The 22,983-nt window shown below is 41.4% G+C and overlaps 1 protein-coding gene across 1 annotated transcript; it reads left to right on the top strand.

Annotated features, from left to right (window-relative positions):
- Positions 1–842: 842 nt before the first annotated feature.
- CA5A (carbonic anhydrase 5A) lies at positions 843–15,857 on the top strand (the record flags this gene model as incomplete). The annotated part of the gene is made up of 7 exons (XM_080636779.1): positions 843–945; positions 2,339–2,536; positions 8,112–8,230; positions 9,979–10,074; positions 10,232–10,294; positions 12,157–12,312; positions 14,904–15,857. 7 exons carry the CDS (start codon positions 843–845, stop codon positions 15,081–15,083), a joined length of 915 nt encoding a protein of 304 aa, XP_080492905.1. The 3' UTR covers positions 15,084–15,857.
- Between the last annotated feature and the right edge of the window lie 7,126 nt (positions 15,858–22,983).

The raw sequence follows: 22,983 nt of genomic DNA, 5'->3' as shown, positions 1-22,983 counted from the left end.
AGTAACCAAGAAATAGGATTCACAGGAGGTGGCCAGATGAAGGCCAGGAGTTGAGGTGTGGTGTTCTGCTCTTGGCTGCTCAACAGACCCAGCAAAACTGAGGACACTTACTTCATCTCTGCACTTTCACTCAGTCCGCTTTCTACAGGCTTTCCTTTGTGTTCCTCACTGGTAACTGTAACAGAGAAAAAGGGGCAAGGAGTAACCAAGGTTTTAACCCGTTTCATCCACCTACCTCAAGTGGTTTCACACAAATCCCAGTTGAATCGGCCCCTTTTAACCATCGTGGGGTGGGCCTGCTTTGGCCTCCAGCCTTTGGGGCAGATGCAGTTGGGTAAAATGGCCATCATGTTAAGGTTTCCCAACTTTGCCGTGTAAGTTTGGGGCTGGGACACCCGTATCCCTGTGGGAGCGGGCTCGCCTTGCAGCCCCCCTCCAGCAGGGTGAAACCAAAACCTCCTACTTGAGTAAAATTAACTAGACAAAAATAAAAGCTAACCCCCCCTGTGGTGCGCAAGCAAGCTGCGACGCTGTTACCCCAAGGGGAAACGCATTTTTGAGGTGAGTCAGGCACTGGGATCAGGCTGAACACAGGAAATGGCGAATACGCTCACACAGAGATCTACTGTCTCCTCCATAGCGTTATCACTGGATAAAATGCCGGCGAAAGCCAGTCCCCGCCCCTGAGGGAGAAGCTGCCGCCCTCGCCCTCACCCTCTCGCCTTTGGCAGCGACACCGCCCGCTCCCCTGAGGGGACCGCAGCAGCGAGGGGCCGGCCCGGAAGGGGCTGCCCCGCTCTGGGCCGGGCTGTGCAGCCGGGGGCTCCGCGGTGTCCTCAGCGATGCTGCCGCTGCTTCGCCGCGCTTGGGTGGCCGTTGCCTCACGGCGCGGGACGCGACGATGCAGCCTGGGCGCCTGCTGCTCCTACCGCCTGCGAGACGTCTGTGAGTGCTGCGGCCCTCCCGAGCCCCTTCCCTCAGAGGGGGAGCCCCTTCCCTCGGGGGGGCCGCCTGGCCACAGGCTCCCTCAGGCCCGCCCTGCCCTCGCCCCTCGAGCGGAGCAGCTCCCGCCTCCTGAGAGGAACCGGCTGCCCACCGCTCCCCTCGCGCTCCCCGCCGGGTTCATCGCCTGCTGCCCGCCGCGCTGCGCCCCCTCGGGTTGCCCAGGGCTCGGGCATGGGCAGCGCCCATGTTCCTCTGTCGCTTCCTGGTCCTAAGGGGGCTACCGGTGCCTCAAAAGTTTGGATAAGGAGACACCAACTTCAGCGTGGCTTTGTCAGTGGCCGGTCCTCGGCTAAACATCAGGAAATGGCAGTAACAGTAACGGGGATTTGGGGCATTTCTGGGGAGTATATTGTTTGCCTTACCTGTGTGTGGTGACCTTGTGCGGGCCGATAAAGTTTGCTCCTCGCTGAGGAAACTGAAAGGAGGGTTGTTCAGCCACCCCTTATGTGAGAGGTTTGTGAAAAGATTTAATTTGCTTTTATTTTCCCCTTGCAAAAGACCTCAAGCAGTTGTACGTGATGAAGTGGGCAGTAATGCAGTGCATGAGAGCCTCTCCAGTTTGGGTTCAGTGAATGGGCAGAGCACAAAAGCCCTTTATTGGTGTTTCATTGGTGTTGTAGGACAGCAGGTGAACAAGTGCTCCCCATCCACACAGATCTTGATTCTGCTTTGAAGTAGAATAAAATCCTGCAGAAGCTGTATTCATGCAGCTGTATCCAAGCAGCCCCCAAAATGGGTAGTTTGGGGTTTTACAGGTGTGGGATCAGCTGTAGGTCCTGATTGCATAAAGCAGTCTTGGTCAATATGGGCATGGCTGCTTCAGGGCACTACATTGTCAGCAGTGGTGTAACCTGTAAGCACATGTAGGTGAAAGACTAGTACCTCCAAGGGGATATTTTTGTTTTCTCATCAGGGTTGTCATGTGTCTGGTGCAGGCTGACGTCAGTTGATGGTACTGGTGTATGAGGAAAGCTGAAGTGGTGTGCTGAGAGTCAGGCAAAGTTACAAAGCAGAAGCCACTTTAAAATCAATCGGCTGTGAAAGAAGTTTTCTGGGAAATAAGGGAACAGAATTTCTTTGAAGAGCACTTTGCAAAAGCAGTAAGGTATCAACACAGTTGTATGTCAGATTACTGCACTTCCCTGTGTGGCTTTGAGTCATGCAACTGGAATGTGGTGTTATTATTTTTCTTACATTTCTGTGCATCAGCTGACTTGAATTAGCTTTTGGAGCCAATATGCCAAAGCACCTTCTCTTGCCAAAAAGTTCTGAGGTATTCAGTTGGAAGTTCTGTATTGTGCATTAGAGCCTGACTCTCTTCATCATCTTCCAGTGCATCCACTCTGGCAGAGTCCGCTTACAATTCCTGGAGGCAGCCGACAGTCTCCTATCAATATCCAGTGGAGAGACAGTGTTTATGACCCCTTCCTGAAGCCTCTGAAAATCAGCTATGACCCAGCAACGTGCCTTCACATCTGGAACAACGGCTATTCATTCCTGGTTGAGTTTGATGATTCTACCGATAGATCAAGTAAGAAAAACTCAGAAAAATCTCTTTAATGCCTTCATTAATGCTTAGAGAGGAGAAATTGTAAAGTTGTAAAACCTCAGGAGAAGTGTTGGAAATGAATGTATAGTAAAAGAATGCTTTAGCATTTACAGTGGTGGGAACTGCAATGCAAAAGTTCTATGCAGGCCTTACTAAGTATTTATTACCATGGACACTGCACAAACCCTCTGTTGCAGGTTAAGACTTATTGCACAAGCCTTAATCCACTGCCTTTTTATTAGGTCTCATAATATCACAGCTTTGCTACATGAGTCAAGCTTCAGTTGTATGTATCTACTTAATTTTAAATGAGATTCCATATTACACTTTATTAAATAGTGAAATGTATAAGATATTATATAGTAATCTGCCACTTATCTCTTTTGCAGTGTTAACAGATATATTTAATGCATTTGAAATAACCGGCAACAAAATTACTTAAGTTTGGAAAGCATACACACCTCAATAAATTCTTGGAGAATTGAATAACACTGAGTTGCTACCATAGGGAACAGAAGGTGCATGTGTTCCTGGTAATTTTAGCATAAGCAGGAGTCCATCATGCAAAATCAAATTATACATTCCAGTAATTTCCTGTGAATAAGCATCTGTGAATCAGCATCTGACCTGAGCAGCTATATCTTTTTTTAAATGCTCAGCAGAGTGAAGTGAGTTAAAATGAAAATATTGCTACCAAATTCCAGATATTTGTGTCCACTGTTCCTTTTAAAAGTTGACTTTACCAAAAGATATTGCTGGTGTGTATAAAGAAGTAAAGGTAGGTGAACTGGTTGCAGTTGGTCAGGGATATTGTGAAGCACACGATTCATGTTGATCACTTGTCCTGGAGGGAAAAATTGGGGGACCTGGGGGAAGTTTGAACCTGTTTGATTAGAACTATTTATAAGGGGGCTGCTTACCATGAGAGATTCTGGAACTGCCTAGGAGATTTAGTAATGCTCTTGGGAGGGAAGCTTTCAGCATGCTTTGTCTGCTCAATACCAGTATTTTTGGTTGATCTTTTGAAAGAGACTGATGAAACCATACAGCAAAAATGGTAGTGGTGGAATGCATGGAGCTTTGAGGCTTGTGTGAGATTTGGGTTTTTTTTCATTTTCTTGTTTATAGCTGTTCACCCAGAATATTTGTTTCCAACCAGAGAATATTCTTGCCCTTGTTCATTTGAGCACTGTTGTACGTATGAAGAAACCAAGTATTGCTGTTATGTTTTTACAGTACAAACTGCTACTGCATTAAGTGAGGTAGGTCAGAGGAGAGTCTAAGATGGAGACATCACTTGTTAGCTCATCAGTGACTTTAACTAACTTTAGATTGGTTTTGCTTTAACTTAACAGTCTTTTTAAATTTAACAGTCTTTTACTCGATATAGCCATATCCCAGTATCTGTTGAGGATGCATTCCCGAAGTGTAATGGTTTGCAGTTTGATGGATAACAAAGGTTTTTTGTTTTGTTTATTTCTTTGTTTTCCCTGCCAGGATTGGTGTAATGAAGGGGAATTGCCTGCAGGAGGTTAACAAATACACAGCATTTAAATGCACAGGGACAGTGTTTTGTGACATAGAGGCAAGCATCAGGACTGTCAGTCAGAGGGATGCTGGCCTTTCAGAGCCTGGCTAATCAGAGCCCATCACAGCTCTGAATAATCTTACCCACTTTATCTGTAAGACTGAACACTTGAGGTAAAGATTAAAGTGTAAGCATTCTTGCTGCCTCTTTCTGGATGGATGGCTTATCATCATCATCTCCCTCGAACTGAAGTCAGTGAAGGGCGATGATGGCTAGTGGAGGATGACATGAAATGATCAGTGAGGGGTGACAGGACTCTAAAATGACAGAGAAAGAACAGATGTTGCTGTATAACAACTGAAGGAGTTGGCGAATGAAGTTGCTAAGCCACTGGCCATCATATTTGAAAAATCATGGCAGTCAGGTGAAGTTCCCAATGACTGGAAGAAGAGAAATATAACCCCCATTTTCCAGAAGGGGAAAATGAATGACCCGGAGAATTACAGACCAGTCAGTCTCACCTCTGTGCCTGGCAAAATCTTGGAGCAGATTCTCCTGAAGGCATGCTAAGGCACATGAAAAACAACGAGGTGCTTGGTGACAGCCAGCATGGCTTCACTAAGGGCAAATCCTGCCTGACCAATTTGGTGGCCTTCTATGATGGGGCTACGAAACTGATGGACGGAGGCAGAGCAGTTGACGTTATCTGCCTGGATTTGTGCAAAGCGTTCAACGCTGTCCCACATGACATCCTTGTCTCTAAATTGGAGAGAGATCAATTTGATGGGTGGACCACGCGGTGGATAAAGAACTGGCTGGATGGCTGCACGCAAAGAGTTGTGGTCAATGGCTCGATGTCCGGCTGGAGACCGGTAATGAGTGGTGCCCCTCAGGGATCGGTGTTGGGACCGGTCTTGTTCAACATCTTTGTCGGTGACATGGACAGTGGGATTGAGTGCGCCCTCAGCAAGTTTGCCGATGACACCAAGCTTTGTGGTTCGGTTGATACGCCGGAGGGAAGGGATGCCATCCAGAGGGACCTCGACACGCTTGTGAGGTGGGCTGATGCCAACCTTGTGAAGTTTAACCATGCCAAGTGCAAGGTCCTACACCTGGGTCGGAGCAATCCCAGGCACAGCTACAGGTTGGGCAGAGAAGAGATTCAGAGCAGCCCTGCAGAGAAGGACTTGGGGGTGTTGGTCGATGAGAAAATGAACATGAGCCGGCTGCAGTGTGCGCTCGCAGCCCAGAAAGCAACCGTATCCTGGGCTGCATCAAGAGGAGCGTGACCAGCAGGTCGAAGGAGGTGATCCTGCCCCTCTACTCTGCTGTCGTGAGACCTCACTTGGAATATTGTGTACAGTTCTGGTGTCCTCAACATAAAAAGGACATGGAACTGTTGGAACAAGTCCAGAGGAGAGCCATGAGGATGATCAGAGGACTGGACCACCTCCCCTATGAAGACAGGCTGAGAAAGTTGGGGCTGTTCAGCCTGGAGAAGAGAAAGCTGTGTGGAGACCTCATAGCAGCCTTCCAGTATCTGAAGAGGGCCTATAAGGAAGCTGGGAAGGGACTTTTCATTAGGGACTGTAGTGACAGGACAAGGGGTAAGGAGTTCAGACTTAAACAGGGGAAGTTTAGATTAGATCAAAGGAAGAAATTCTTTACTGTGAGGGTGGTGAGGCACTGGAATGGGTTGCCCAGGGAGGCTGTGAATGCTCCATCCTTGGTGGTGTTCAAGGCCAGGTTGGATGAGGCCTTGGGTGGCATGGTTTAGTGTGAGGTGTCCCTGCCCATGGCAGGGGGTTGGAACTGGATGATCTTAAGGTCCTTTCCAACCCTAACTATTTTATGATTCTATAAATGACCAGGTTTTCAAGTGCCTACCTCTCTCCTCTGCCTTTTCTGTCTTTACTTGCTGTTTCTGATTTTTCTTTCTGCCAGCTTTTGTCTAACAATAATAGAAATCCAGAGAAGGAAGCATAGGAATAAAGAAAAGCAACAAAATTGAAACAGAAGATGAAAAAGACAGAATGAAGTATGCATCCAGGATAGACAAAAATGCCCAACTCCTGAGATGAGGCAAAACAAGACTTGGGAAAAAAATGAAGGTAGTGCTGCCATGGGGTGTTTGCTTATGAGCAGATCAGGAAGATGAAGAAGAAAAGAGGGTTTGGGGAAGGTATGTACTGAGTGTGGTCCTATCTATGTGCATGAATGCCATCTGCTGCAAGGAAATGAGACAAACAGATCCAGGGTTACAGTAAAAAGTTGATATGATTATTTCTGCTGATTGTTGTTAGAGTTCCTTTAGACTTCTGTTTTGTTTTGAAATTTTCAAGACTGGTGAATTGAGAGGAAATGAAATGGGAAAAATGTTTGTAAAGGGACTGTAAATTCCTGTTTGTTTCCTGTCACTTTCTGGTGTCCACTACAGGAACCTGATTTTCTACATGTGTCCCCTGTGCCTAACTTTACTCATGAGGCAAACATTCAAGTAAATGTGATTATTAACATGAATGTAGTTGCTTGTGGGTTTGTATCATCACAAAATCAGGAATGGGTAGTCTTAGAGCACAGAGACTTTTAATTCTGAAGGACTTTGCAGTGGGCCACGTCTTCATCCTATCCCTTTAAGTTACCTTTCTGCATCGTGATTTTTCAGTGATGATCAGGATTGTACGTCTGCTAAAGGCTCAGCAGCAGCAGGTGAAATAAGTGTCAATTAATTGACGTTAGCTTACTCTTTTATGACAAGCAGGCCTACCTAGTTAGAATTCCAAACTACTGGCTGGCTTTCATTAAAAAAAAAAACAAAAAACAAAAAAAACCCCAAAAAATAAACAAAACATCCCCCCCAAAAAAACCCCCAAACAAACAAAAAAAACAAAACCAAGAAAAGTTCTTAATACCTTTCATTGTTTTCTCCTTAGCATTAAAGTGATTAACTTCTTTTGAAGTAGTGTGAGATTATGTACTTTATACAGTGGTTTGCTATAAAATTTAACCATGACATACAGTTAAGTAAAAGTCAGCAAATGGGACTTTGCAGCTGCGTATTTGTTGTTAACCCTTTGGAAGTAATTATGGTCTCTCATTTACCAGGTGCTGTCCTGTAGTAACTAGGAAGAAGGCTTTGCAGCATGTTCCTGGCTTGATTAGAAAGAAATGAGTAAAACCCAACAGTACATAGAAAAACTATGCCTAGAGTTTTTCATTCATGTATTTGCAAAATGATGAGAGGCCTTCTGAAATCAGGAGAGCAGACTCAATGCTTACCTGTACTCATGGCTACAAAGTGCATTAAAGCTTCCAGAAACTCAGAATCTTGCACATAGATACTTTATAGAGTGTAGCTTGAACAGTTCACAGTAGGCACAATATTAATACATTTCTGGCTGTGCGGAAAACCTTTAACGTTGATTATGAAGTCTGAAAGTTGTATTGAAGCAAAATAGTATATTTGGACTTTTGTAACTTGAAGGGCAACAGAATTGAATGTTTGACACAGTGTACTGATTTTTCTGGCAAAATTGGATTTTTGAAGTCTTGTCATGGGAAATTTCAATGTTTTTCATAGATGCTGAGGCTTTGCTGGAATGTCATTTAGTAGATGTATTAATTGCTTTGTCATTACCCATGTTTCTTTGGGATAAGGCAGTTCTCATATGCCTGCTCAAAGAGGATAGATCATATCATGTAGTCACCACTCTGCCAAACTGGATGTGAATGGGGGAGAAAATTCCCTTGAGGGGAGATGGACGAGGAGACTATTTCGCTTGTCTTCAGTTTGATGTGGTTGATTCATACTGCAGGGGGAAACAGTGGTGCATTTGCTTGAACAATTTTGTTGTATCAAAGTAAAGTGTACAAATACCCAAGCACTAGGGGACTGTTCCAGTTAAGACAAATTGCTCCACCTGATGTTTTTACTGGGCAAGTTTATTTCAAGGAAGATCTTGCTGTGTTAGTTGTCTGGACAATTCTAAATCATGTTTATTAATATGTGTGTCTTGTTTTGGTTTTTAGTAATTGATGGAGGTCCCTTGGAAAACCAATACAGGCTAAAGCAGTTCCACTTCCATTGGGGAGCTATAAATGACTGGGGTTCGGAGCACACAATTGACTGTAAATTTTACCCAGCAGAGGTATGAGATAAAATGCTGAAAAATGCAAATGCTTGTGGGGACTGGAGGCTGGGTCTCAGGCTCTCTGTGACTATACTGCATGCTACAAAATTCTGAGTTTCAAGCATTAAAGCTTACTGTTAAAGATCACACCTGATAGGTGCCAGAGCTCATCCACCATTTTATTAGTAAGTTCACATTCACTCTGTTTTCTGAAGAACACAGTCTTAAAAGTGAACATTGGCCCCATTACTGAAAGTTTCAGTTAATGTTTTCTTCTCCCTGAATGGCCCTGGGGGTAGCTGCCGGACAAGCCAATGGCAGGCAGTGAATTATCATTGATATTCCAGCTCTGTAGGGATGGAGTGGCACAACTCTGCTTGTCCTTCCCCCTTTTAAAGGGGAAAAGGATGAAACAGAAAGCAGACCGAGGGTGCAGTTGGGTCTTAATGAACTCCCAGGTCCCAGCTAATGTGATGCAGATCAGGTGGGCAGCAATTACTGAGGTAAGTGTGCAAGCTCAGATCTCAACTGAAAAAATGTAGGTGCTTTACCTCTGAGCTGTGCAGTAAGCTGAGAGTTCACATTTTCTTGGAAGTACAGTGAGTGCCCTGCATCTCAGCTGCTGTCTGTAATGGGCCTCAAATCTTCGATCCTTACTGCTTTAAAACCACAACTATTACTAAATGCTTCCAGAGATACAAAGCACATACAGAATACTCTTTTAAAAATACATATTTAAAGAGAAAATGAAAGAGTATTTGTCACACCCATTCCTGTAAATCAAAAAGCCTGATCCTGCTTTCCATGTGTACAATTGTCTTGTGTAGACAGAGCCCCGGCTAATGTTAAAGGTTATTTCCAGTTATGAACAGTTTTTTGTGTATTTCTTAAGGTGTTAGAATAACATACAGCTGAGTTCTACAGTAATATAGCAGTTGTCACGATCACTTTATTTTCTGTTTTCAACTCCTAAGCAATCATTAGAGCAGCAAAACTTTTGTGAGTAACTACTGAGGCAGAAAGAGAGTCAATAAAAAGGATGGAACCAATGGGGAAGAATATAGATTAAGTTGCTCAGAGAGGAAAATATGACAGATATAAACACAGTAACATGCCAAAGATGGAGAATTTTGAAAAATGGTGATTTTTGAGAAGATGTTTCTCTTCTGTGAATGTGTTCAGAATTATGCTTGTTAGCTTTGCAAGGTATTTGTTAACAGCAAGTTACAGCTCCCAGGTTCTGGAGCTGGTTCTGGGTATCTGTTCAATACACAAAACCCCTTAATGGAGTGCTTGTATTGGACTGCAAGCAATGCAGAGGAAGCTTATTATGTGCAGGAGAATGTTCTTTAGCAGAGTAGCATGCTCGGTACTGTTCCTGTTAAGAAATGAGTGTCCTTCAGTTCCAGGTATACTAAGCCTTTTTCGTGCTTTTAACTAGCATTCCTGTAATTAGTCTCCCACAGACAAAATCCCTTTCATATTTGTGAAGTGTGGTTTATGGGTCTTTGGCTATTATTTAAAAAAGAAAGAAAAAAACCCCAACAACCAACCAACCAACCAAAAAAAAAAACCCAAACAAAAAAATCACATTCTTTCCCAACACCACTTTGATTCTCGTTTTCGTGCTGTGTGAGTTCTGAGGTCGCTCACTGCAGTGTCTCAAATTGCCAAGGACCAAACATAGCAATGATCAAGAGTTGAGTTTCTTGATATCATTGTTGTGATCTGTGCATGTGTTAATTTCTCATTCATTTATATTTCAGTTGCATTTAGTACACTGGAATGCCGTTGTGTACCCAACGTTTGAAGAAGCTGTAATGGAAGGTAACGGCTTGGCTGTTATTGGAGTGTTTTTAAAGGTAATTTCACTTCCTGTGATAAGGTATAACAATGCATTTTTATTTTGTTAAGACCAATTTAGGGCAAAATACCTCTAGATTGTTGTTGTTTTCAATACTGATTAAGGTAGATATGTAGAATGTCAATGATTCTCTAACTACTGTCTGTCTTCTGCAGCTAGGAGCACGTCATGAAGGGCTGCAGACACTGGTTGATGCCTTGCCAGCAGTTAAACACAAAGTAAGTATTTTTAAGTGTCCCACCAGTCATCTCTCAGTATAGCTAATGCAGTCATTAAACGTAAGGAATACTTTGAGAAGAGCAAAACAGTAGTAAAGGCTTTCTTCCTTAAATGTCAGTAGGGAGCCTGATTGACACCTTGGATGTGTTGTTGGCTGTCCTGAAGGTTGGAGGAAAGCTACTTTTTTTTTTTAGTAAGTTCACATTTTTGTGAATTGTACACTTTAAGCTTTCCAAACTCTTGTTTTAAGAAATTATGCTCTTCAGATTGTACCTCTTTAGAATGGCAGGCACATGTTTAATGCTGGCCCTCACTGACACTTTACTGATGCCTGCCCTTGCACTTCATGAAAGCAGGTGCCATTGGATTAGTTTTTATATGTCATTTAGCTGAAAAGAGTTTGCTGTGCTGTGTAAAGCGATAGTTTATTTCTTGTGGAATTAAGGCTTTCTGATTTTTGTCTGGCGTTTGAGGAGATTATTGTTTGCTTATTTTAAACACTTAAGTTTTCTGCAAGGGGAATGGCACTCTTTCTTCACAGCTGATTTCTGATTCCGCCAGGAGAGGGAGTGCTGCGACTCTGTTAGTGCTCAGTAGCAGCTCGTGCTCCTCCAGGGGCCCATTCGTTTTTGAAAGCACACGTTGAAAATACACATAAATAATTTTGCTGGCTTGTAAGTGCATCCAGTTGAAGTTGCTGTGCCATTATTTATTGCAGGAAGGATTTTCTAAAATCCAAATAAACCAAATATTTATGGCAGTGACGTAAAATTCTGCCAGATAAATGCCAAACAAGTCAGTTCTGTGCTTGAAGACCTACGCCTATGATGAGAATATAATATGTTACAGCATATAAGTTTGAAAGAAACTAAAGCCAACGTCTTTAAAAGAAAAATACAGTATCAAATATAAGGCTCTTCAAGCCGCATGTGGGCTGCTCCAATAGGGATCTCATTTCCAAAGGGTCACCCAGCAACTCATCAGCACTTGGTTTGAAATATATGAAAACCTTTGTTCCCTAGTTATCACTGACTTAAGCACCAAACAATGAGGAGCATTACCCAGTTTAGGAGGAGGAAGTTCAGATAATACTTATTCTGATATATTTGCATCTTCCTCTCACCTGCAGGGTGAAAGGTCCCATCTAAAATCTCTTGTCCAACACACTATTGTTGAAAAATCCTATACTGTAGTATTTTTTCATTCTCAATGGGAAACTGATAAAACCTGTCTCAGTCTTCTTTCCTGCATTGCCTGCATATCCTGGAAGTAACTCAGGAGTAAAATGTTTAAGTAGGAGATCATAGGCTCTGAAGCTCCTACTGTCTGGTATCTCACTTGTGGAGATGAATGTGGAGACATGAATACTTGATATGATTTAAATAAAACTTTAGTCATTCTCCTTTATCCAGCTGCCTAAAATCATGTGGTGAAAAGTAAAGGCACTATTGTTTGCGGTCTATTAAGTGTATCTGGCAGAGCAAGCTGAATTTATTCCATCATTTATTCTTTTTCTTGTTTGTTTCTAGCTCCCACATAGACACAGTCAGTTGCTCCTTTGCACTCCTTGTTCTTCTGCCCTGAATTCCTAATGGCTTGTGGGGACAACAGAAATATTTAAATTTTGTCTACTCAGTAGCTGCCTCTAGTGCCTCAAACCCAGCTTACCAATTTTGTACAAGTTTATGGGGGTTTAAATTATTATGTTATTAGATGATCGTTAATAGTCACAATACCTAGCTTTCCATATGCATACATAACTTGTACAGTATTTAATACTGTTTTGAATCTTTTAATATTTTAAAATTTCTTTTTTTGCCTCAAAATACAATTTTTAAAACTTTTTTTTTTCTTGGATTAGGACACTGTTATCGAGTTTGATGTCTTTGATCCGTCCTGTTTGATACCTTCATGCCCTGATTATTGGACTTATGCGGGCTCTTTGACTACTCCACCACTTACTGAATCAGTCACATGGATTATTAAGAAGCAGCCCATAGAGGTTGATGAGAATCAGGTAAATCTCCTGCTTACATTTCAAATCATACCATATACCTTTTTACCTCCCTGCCATGGAGGGCAAGATGCACAGAAGTAGTTGCTTATCAGTACCAGTAACTCTCTGTGAATACAGAGATTGGTGGCTGCTTCACACCCGGTATTTGGGTAGGAATCCTGACATTAACAGCAGCTGATACTGAAAGACTTAGGACCTCTCTAGTAAGCAGTTGAAGATGCTTCTCCAGCTTTCCAATAGAATTTTATCTTGATCAGTGATAAGCCATGCCTTATGCTGGAAGCTGCCCCTTAAAAACTTTGAAGGTTATTTGTTGGAACTCTCTTTGCTCTCCTTACCAGGTTGCAGCTCTTTTTATGATAGGGAGGGAGAAGAAAGGACATGTTTTGTGAAATTCCAAAATCTGACCTTGTATACATGTTCTTGATAGTCATGTTGTGCATTTACACAGGAATCTTGTGAAGACTGTAAGAGCTAATCTGCTCTTCTTCTCTTGTGTGATGTCTGAAAATACGGAGGTGACGGTGGGTGGCTCACATGCCATCCTGATGGCCATAGTGAGTTTCCATTGGGTTTTCTCCTTTGCCTTTGTGGGCATGTTTTCAATATATTTGGCTATACTGTCCTTGAATTCCATTTTTGGGTTTTTTTTTTTTTCTTTTTTTATATTCCCATTTAAAAAGGACACACAAATTTTTCAGCAAATCTTTGTATTATGGAAGTTATTTCAAGTGTAAAAGTTTGTGATCAATCGCCTGTCCTGAGACTAACCCTAACTTGTCACTATAGGCCCTCTGTTGGTTTTAATTTTACTACTTCATGTTTCAATGTGATGGTATCCCTTGGTATAAAGTAGATGTAGGGACACGTGGAATTGTACTACTATTGTGGTTTTTGTTGGAAGTTACCAGGTTTTTTTTGTCTGTTCAGAGTTGTGGAGTAATTGGAAAAGCATTACAGCATAGAACAAGTCTTGGAGATTGTTGCGAAGCAAGTAAAAATTAACAACCCCCAAAAATCTACTGTTATTTAATGGTTTAAGAGGCGCTGAGAATTATCTGTGCAATCTCACGGGATTGAGTGCACCCTCAGCAAGTCTGCCGATGACACCAAGCTATGTGGTTCGGTTGATACGCTGGATAGAACGAATGCCATCCAGAGGGACCTTGCCACGCTTGTGAGGTGGGCTGATGCCAACCTTACGAAGTTTAACCATGCCAAGTGCAAGGTCCTACACCTGGGTCGGAGCAATCCCAGACACAGCTACAGGTTGGGCAGAGAAGAGATTCAGAGCAGCCCTGCAGAGAAGACAGGCTGAGAAAGTTGGGGCTGTTCAGCTTGGAGAAGAGAAGGCTGCGTGGAGACCTCAGAGCAGCCTTCCAGTATCTGAAGGAGGCCCATAAGGATGCTGGGGAGGGACTTTTCATTACGGACTGTAGTGGTAGGACAAGGAATAATGGGTTAAAACTTAAACAGGGGAAGTTTAGATTGGATCAAAGGAAGAAATTCTTTACTGTGAGGGTGGTGAGGCACTGGAATGGGTTGCCCAGGGAAGTTGTGGATGCTCCGTCCCTGGTGATATTAAAGGCTGGGTGGGACAGAGCCTTGGGCAGCATGGTTTAGTGTGAGGTGTCCCTGCTCTTGGGGGGGGGTGGGGGGTGTTGGAACTGGATGATCTTGAGGTCCTTTCCAACCCTAACTTTTCTATGATTGTCTCTATTTTTTGAAGTTTTGGTTAGTAATTGTGAGTCCAATGACATGAGGCAAAATGTGAACTTACTTGGGGGGGGTGGGGTTGATGCAATTTTATATGGAGTTAATGATCTGGAAAGTCACACTCCAAGCTAAAACTCTGAAGAATAGTCATGTATGTGATCTTAATATTTTAGTTTACATAAAGGAACGGGACAGGACAAACTGAGGACTGTTAACAGAGCAGAGAGAACTAAATGCGTAATGGAGCATTCTTATTTGCAATTGAAATTTTTTTCCTTTTTTTTTTTTTTTGGTTGGGTTTTTTTTTTTTGTTTGTTTCTTTTCCACTCTCGTTCTTTTATGGCATAGAAAGACTTATAGTTTACTTGACATTGTAATGCCCTTGTGAGCATTAAAGCCTGACCTGCTGCATACTTCATTTTAATCCCCAGTTATAAACCACTGAGTATAACAGCTATGTAGATTGTTGCTTGTTGAGCTTCCACCTTTTCTGGGTGCCAGCATATGCACGTCAGTATAAGCTAAAAGAACTCCAGAAAAGGTGTAAATTAAGAAGGTTGGAGAGGTTTATTTAAAGACAGCATATGTTCCATCTCTGGAAGTCAGTTTCATCTCAGATGCGCCACATTTCAGATTTAATTTGCCTAAAGACGGCAGATGACTGACAGTTCATCTTCTGCACTGATATAGCTGATGGTATATCTTTACCAGCAGGTGACAAAGAAGTGCCACAGGTCTGTGCTAAAGCTTCTCAGAATGCAAATGTAATCATACCTTTGATTTTGTTACCCAAGCATGAATGATTGTGTTTTGTTGTGAACTTCAATAATTCTCCAGTTAGTAAAGTCACAAAACCGGACATTTCTCATTCTCAGCTGGAGGCATTTCGGATGCTGCTCTTTACTTCAGATGGTGAAGAAGAAAAGAGAATGGTAGACAACTTTCGCCCTCTTCAGCCATTAATGAACCGAACCGTCCGTTCATCCTTCCAAAGCAGGCATCTCTTGAATGCTGAAGAGCAGCCCAAGGACCATGCTAAGCAGATGAGGCCATAGATGGCCCATGAAATGTCAGTCCAGAGTGCAGTACCTGGCTATAACAGGCTTATTTTTTCAATTATTTTTCCTTTTTCTTAGTATATGTCACAACAGTTCCACACCCAGCCAGCTTCAGTTCTGCTAAGTGCCATTTGACTTTCAGTAGAGAAGCTGTGGAACTTTTAGTTTTGCCTTTTTTTTTTTTTTTTTTTTAAAGAAGTAAATAATATTAACCTGTAACAAATTGACTTGCTTTAAAACAGGAATCAGTAAGGAAGTATTCACAGCTAAAGGAAGAATAAGGGCAGGTGATCTTTTCTGAATTGTTCTGCCTCTTTTCTGAGTTGCTCTGTCTTTCTTTAAGTGCTCTTTCAAGTCACTTGCACAAATCAGTAATCCCAACTAAAAACATGTTGTCAAGCAGGAAGTGTGAAGAAGTGAAAAGTATTAGGTTTGTGATTGGTGGCACAAAGTCTAATTGGGGACCTATAACTAGCGGTGTCCCCCAAGGGCCAATACTGGGCCCAATATCGTTCAAATTGCTCATCAGTGATTTGGATGGAGGGATAGAGTGCCTGCCAGGAGGAGGAGTGGCTGATACCCCTGAGTGCTGCGCTGTCCTTCAGAAGGATTTAGTCAGGCTGGAGAGATGGAGAGAGGGACCTTTTGAAATTCAGCAACAGCAAGTGCAGAGCCCTGCACTTGGGGAGGAATAACTCCATGAACCAGCACAGGCTGGGGGCTGACCTGCTGGAAAGCAACTCTGAGGAGAGGGATCTGGGAGTCCTGGTGGACAATGAGTTATCCATGAGCCAGCAGCAATGTGCCCTTGTGGCCAAGAATGCAGATGGTGTCCTGGGATGCATGAGGAAGAGCATTACCAGCAGGTTGGGGGAAGTAATCCTCTCTCTCTTCTCAGCCTTGGTGAGGCCTCATGTGGAGTACTGTGTGCAGTTTGGGCTCCTGGAGCAAGACAAGTGAAGGGCCACTAGGATGATGTGAATGTCTGGAGCATCTCTCCTGTGAGGAAACGCTGAAGGCGCTGGGTTTTTTCAGCCTGGAGAAGAGAAGGCTCAGGGGGATCTGATAAATGTATATAAGTATCTGAGGGTAGGGTGTCAAGACTCTTCTTGGTGGTGTCAGGTGATAGGATGAGAGGCAACTGACAAACTAAACCACAAGAAGTTCCACCTGAACATGAGGAGGAACTTCTTTACTGTGAGGGTGACTGAGCACTGGAACAGGTTGCCTGGAGAGGTTGTGGAGTCTCCTTCCCTGGAGATAATTCAAGAGCCATCTGGACACATTGTGAGCAGTATGCTCTGGGTGACCCTGCTTGAACAGGGAGGTTGGACTGGATGACCTCCAGTGGTCCCTTCCAACCTTAACCATGCTGTGATTCTGCGATTAATACTGATCAGGTCCTTTTGTGGAATTGTTTGAGGTTTGGGAAGAGAGCTAGCTTCTCTAGTCGTATATACAGAGACATTTTGTTTTCTTCCTTTTTGCTTTGTGCTTAGGATGGCAAGAGGAGAAGGGAAAAAATGCCTTACAGAATCTAACCTCTTTCCATTCTATTGACCCTATGATCCATGTTTGATATGGTTGCCACAGAATGTCCATTCTATTTACATCATAAGCCAGAAGACTTTTTTCTAAAACTCTGTAACAAATGTAGAAGCTTCTGCTTTGGCAGCTTTTACTTTTCTGTATTACTAACATACCGGAGCAGAAGAGAATTCACCAGTATCTCAAGAATGGCAAAAATGTCCAGTTGATCCCAGGAAACTGGTAAAATCAAAGGAAAGCAAAATTAAATATGCCCCAGCTGACCCTTCCAATGGGATTTGTGGAAAAAACAAAACAAAAACCCGCAAAAATTTCTGAAACCTAACCCAGTGCTAGGACAGCATGGACAAATTGCAGCATTTAGATACTTGAAAGATTTATTTTCAGTAACTCATAGAGCATCAGTGCACTCTTCAGTGTTTTCTCTTGATGTACTTTTATAAAAAGAGCTACTTAGCTTCAGGACAACTGGGGATCAGATTGTATTTATAGCACCTTACAGAAACGAAGTTAAGTGGTGGTTGAAATTTATTTGGGGATTAGACAAAATTGTTGTATCAGCTGCCAGCTGTGCAGCCTTATCGAGTTATGGTCCAATTGCCTCAAGTATTACCTACCTCTGAAGCTTACTACTACTACTAGCCATAATTTTCTCTAGAGCACCTTTTTCACTGGCTTTTAATGCTTTACTGTATTTAACAGTGTGCCTGTGCATGAAGTTCATGTCCTAAATGTATGGTCAGATTTTCTGATGAGGAGCAAATCTGTCTGTAACCTTATGATGTGATCCTGATTGATTGTATTTGAGGAGTCTTCTTGGAGAACAGCTGTTACTTGGTCTGCTTCTGCCAGTAAGCAAGGTCACTGCTTGCTGGTGTGATTCAGCACAAGTGAAGCCAGGGTACCAGCTTGTCAATGCTAAATTCAGAGATTCAGAATCAATACTTTTCTAAGTCCAAGTGTTCAGTTTAAAAGCACTTTAACAGTTTTTGGTGTGACCCTGATGATTTTAAGTCTTTTGAATATTCTTGTTTAACCAGTTAAGTGCCCAGTTCCTGCCTTTGCTGCTTTAATAGCTCTACCTCAGGCTGTTGTTAATGTTGCAACAGTTGCGCCTTTCTTCTTGGCAAATTGAAATGTGGCCACTTAACTTCAGAGTGACTCTACATGGTAAATGTAAGAAAATCTCCCTTCTATCCCAATTTATATTTACTGTGTAGTATATCTTCAGTTTCATTACCCCTTGCAAGCCCTTACTCTTGGTTGAACCTTACCATCTTGGCTTAAGTCTTGTCAAAGTACACCATCTGTACCAAATGGTTGAATTATGCAGTCTTTGGCGTCATCAGACTTTTTACTGTGTTCCTTGTTTGCAGAATCACATTAGTGATGCTTTTGTCAGAGAATGATAGGTTCCAAAATAATTTTGGAAGGGATATTTACAGCTCTGGCAATAGGGAAAGAATTATTTTACTTTCTGCCTGAATGTACATGATCTAGACATTCTTAAGCTTGAGGGTTTTTTTCAGCACTGTTCTTGCGAATGTTTTTCTGAGGAGGATCTTGTAAAAAGATGGCAGTGATTCAGAGCTGGCATATATCTTGCCTGTCTGTGAGATTTTTTACTACTCATTATTAGCAGTTAGAAAAACTGTAATGTAAAGACGTCTTAATGTTGCTTTCACATTTAAAAATACAGGTGACTCAGCAGCCCTAAACTATCTAGCTGTAGGTAGCCTGCATCAATATCCCTGTCATACATGAATGGATCTTAAAAAGCTTCATGCAATTCCTCAAAAATTTTTAGTTGCATTGGTAATTTCCAGAGTTTTTCTGTACCTTTTATCCACTGAGCTTGTTTCAGTGGTTAATATCACTTTCTTAGCATAACGCAGATACAAAATACATATGTTGTTCTTAGGGAACTGCTACAGTGTGAATGTTTAATGCTTCTTAATGCTGTCGTTTGCTCATACCCAACTGAGTTCTCAATAGTTAGGTTTGTTCCACTGAATCAAATTGTTTTCCCAGGTGTGTAAATCTTTTTAACATCCTCACCACCATGCATCCATCAGAGATGATTTTGAACAGTCTATTTTCAGTGATTTGTTTTAAATTCTCATAGAGATTTGCTTTTAAACTATTGTTGTGGATTTTATTTTTCTTTTTAGAGAATAGGTGTATTATCCGGTCACACATACATAATAATACATAATATAATACATAATAATACATACATACATAAGCTGTTCTCCATACATAGTTAGAGAAAATCACATCTGAGTATACTGACATAAAAGAAATCAATTTCAGTTTCAGCACAGATATCTGAATACAGGGACAACCTAGAAAAAGATTTACTGTGCTACAAAAATAAGCTTTACAGGGATTTTCTGTTACAATTATTTTGCTGGGTTTGGAGTCTTGCATTTACATGTTAGTGTTCTAGCATCTCTGGTTAACATAGGCAGTATCTCAGTTGTAGGATGGATTCTTGTTGAAATTACCTGTCGGGGATTGAACAGAAAGGTGTTTTGGTTTGGTTTTCTGTTTTAGTTTTTTGTTGGGTTTGTTTGTTTGGTTTGGTGTGGGTTTTTTTGTGTTTTGTTTTTTTGTTTTGTTTCGGGTTTTTTTAGCTTTTATATTCATTTATACAATGACTGTATTTGCCTGGCAAATTAACTGCAAGAATTATATGTGCCTGCACATGAGATGGTATAGAATTCTTTTGACTTACTCTCTCAGTTGCCTGGAAGGGATATTGATTTGGTTGTTGGACTGGAGCTAATATTTGTAATGATTTCGCACAATTAAGTTACTCTCTGTTTGAAAGGTGTCTGCGTAGGCATCTCTCAGCTCTTCTTTTAGATGGTACAGTACGAAAGGGTCGAAGCACATATGTGTACTTGTCCTTGCATAGTAGTCACTTCATAGTTACTCAGTACTGTCTGAGAGGCATTCCTGTGGCAAGAAGTGCTAGGAATTAAGGAATATAACAGAGAATTTTGAGGACAGTTGACTGAAAAGGGAGTAGAAGTTTTTTGAGTGTAGATATGCCTCTCTGTTGGCCTGATTTCCAGCTACCTTTCTGTTCAATGTCATTCTTATCAGAAGTCTCGTTCTTAGCGATTTCTGATTAAACATTTGAATGTTTAATCCATGTTCCTACATTCCAGAATTTTCACACTGAATGCTTAATCCATTTAATATTCCGGAATTTTCACACAGTGAAAAGTAGGTATACCATCAGGTATACCTGACCAGGCTTTTTTTGTTTCCTGTTATGAATGGCTTGCTTTGGTATTTTTACTGCAAGTCTGACAGAGAGTTGTGTTTTGGCTCTGAAAGCTGTAGAAACAGAGAATGCTTTGATCTTGTGAAAATATACTGGAGTTTACAGTACTGGAATTCCACACAGCTTACTTTTGAGGAAGGGTCCCTTTTTCTGCTCAACTTCATAGTTAATAGTATTTCTTTTGAAATGTGCATACCTTAATTTTGAATGTCTTAACTTGTATTTCTTGGCACATCTTTGCTTTTTTCTTTATGCACCTTGTTTTCATGGCAGTTATTACATTGGATATTGTAATGTATGTTACCTGGCTAATCATAATTTACTAAAATAATTGCCTTCGCAGATGACATATGTAACAGGGAATGCCTTTTGTTCTAATAGGATACAGGTCTTCTCCCTCAGTTTTTACCTGATGTAAAGAAACTTGTTGCTGCTGGATTTTGAACTGTTACATTAGTATGCAACTGTGCAATAAAAAACACAAGAGAAACCTGTGCCTGCATCTCGTTGTGTAATTAAGATCTCCAAATTAGAAAGTAGATTTTCTGTCAAGAAAATAACACAATTCCCCCTGAGAATGAACCGGTTCATTAGGAGTGGAGTCTAATCAGATGTCAGACACTGTGATACTTAAAAGCTCTGAAAGACTCTGCTGAACTGTATTATAATTGGAATGAAAGAACAATGACCCCTCTGTTGCTGCTGTACTGATGGGAGCATATTTAATTATTTCTTACATTCAGCTAGATTCAGCATGCCATCTAAAATGGCATTCCAGATTTTGAGGATCTTTGCTGAACTCATTCATTTGCCACTGATCATTAATCTCGACCTGTCAACTAAGCTCCTTTTTCTGTTGTCTAATCAGTCTTGATAAAAATAAGCATTGATTTGATGCATGTAGTTTCATATTTAATGATTGTGGCTACAAGCATTTTAGCAAATAAGCCCCCAAAAATCTTTAAGTAAAATAAGTTATTTTTAGTGATAAAGGTTGGCTAATCAGGTTAAATGAGTGTTGTCTCTCTCACTGCTTAGCCACACTTGAAGTCTAGTTATCTTACGGGTATTTTTAGCTGAATTCATTCAAATATGTTTTCACTTATTTTGATGAGAAAAGTAGATTACATTCCTGGTTAGGAAATTCCCTTCTGAAATAATTGTAGGCAATACTTTTGTATAACGCCTCCCAAACCATGCTGTTTGAACCCTTTGTGATTAGGCAAAGCCATTTCAGTATCAAAAAAAGAGCGGCACAGATTAATAGTGAGGCCAGCTCCACTATTACTACTATTTAAGGATTCTAGAAGCTTCCTCCTCTTCCATGCACTCAACAAAAAACCTTGTAAGCGCTTGTATTAGTATAGCTGAGACATTTGTTAAAGAAATGGGTTATTTGGTTCCAGCAGGCTGTCTTGTTTTGATCAAGGCAGCTTTCTGATAAATGGTTAAGAACATTAACATTACTTCTAACAAATAGCCAATTTACTTCTGATACTGGCAATTATTTGTCTTTCTGACAAATAATTCTTTCCTGCTTTCTTTTTGATGTGACAAACTTGAAGTGCCTGAGTATTAGCATATGGAGAACTGATTGTATAATCCAATAGTCTTCAAAGATGCTGCAGAATAACTTGGGGGCCTGAAGAGAGTTAATGTTCATGGTCAGAATGAATAATAATACTTAACATTTGTGAAGTGCTTTGAAGATACAAAGCACTATGTGAACACACCCTAACACCGTGACTATATTTCCTCAGTAGTACAAATGGAGAAACAGTTGCAGAATTAACGCCAATGGATTAATTTGCAAGACAGTCAAGTATATGGTTGACTTTAAATATGGAAGTTCAGTGGCTGCTACTCTGCTGCTGCTTGATCTCAGAATTTCCAGGTGGAAATGGTGGCAAAACTGAGACTGAAACCTGCAAATTCTTAGTTGTCAATTTTAATTCTTTTTATTTTAAATTTAATTCTTTTAATTTTAAATTCTTAGCTGTTAAGAAACTCCCTTTCAGAAGAATTGAATGCAGGGAGAAAAAGGTAACTTAGTCCCATTCTTGGGAAAGTTAATGGAAAGCTCTGTAAATTAGGTTACTATCAGGTGTAAAATTCCAGTCCTAAAGCAGTTAATTTATTTGCCTTAAGGTAAGAACTTAGTCTTAAGCACTAGTGAGGTAAATCCATTGATGAACAATTTTGTTCACCCAACTATAAAACTGAGTTTGAGCATTCATCCCAAAATCCCTGAAGCATACATCATATTTTCATTCCAGTCCTGTCTGTATCCTGGATATGGGTAGGTACCTGGCGTTTGGGTTTTTAGGGTGTTTTTTTGTTGTTGTTGGTTTGGGGAGTTTTTTGAGTTTGTTGTGGGGTTTTTTTGGGGTTTTTTTTTTTCAGTTTTTATAGTCCTATGAACCTTTTCCCTAGGATAAAGTATGCAAACCAGTAATAAGTAAATGTTGGTAAATCTTACATTGAGAAATAATCGGGTTAGATTACAGCTGTACTGCCTCTGTGTTAAGGCTAGTGTTAAGCTTGTAAGCTAAAGAAAGGCTTTGGGAAAATGGTGTGATAGAGTTTTTGCTGGTTTTTGTTTGTTTGTTTTAATTTATTACCATAGTCTTTGTATGAATCCCATTTATCTCGCTAAAAACTAGAAAAACGTGCGCTATGCAAAGGTAACTTTTGTCTTAAGCTTTCTTCCACAGTCCTGATGCTGATACAACCAGAGAAGCAATGAGCAGCTTCAGGCCTCTGGGCTGTTGAGGCTACCAGCCACCAGGTGTCAGGTTCTGATCAGCACTTCAAAGATCCCTGTCATGGTTGGAAGTGGTCTTGATGCCAATTACCAGAGCCAGGTACCTGAAAATGTTGCTAAAATGTTCCATCTTTCCCCAGAATGCAGATCGTGCATTTCTCCAAGGTATCTTGCAGGAAACCCACCGTGCTGTCAGTACTGAAGCATGTCTGAGGCTTGCAGGGAGAAGGATGGTACAGGGAGGATGGACACACCAGCCTTGGGCTCCCGAGCTTGGGCACAACTTGTGT

This window comes from Psittacula echo, assembly GCF_963264785.1.
Source record: "Psittacula echo genome assembly, chromosome: Z".
NCBI lineage: Eukaryota > Metazoa > Chordata > Aves > Psittaciformes > Psittacidae > Psittacula > Psittacula echo.
This window is presented reverse-complemented; position numbering and strand designations above follow the sequence as displayed.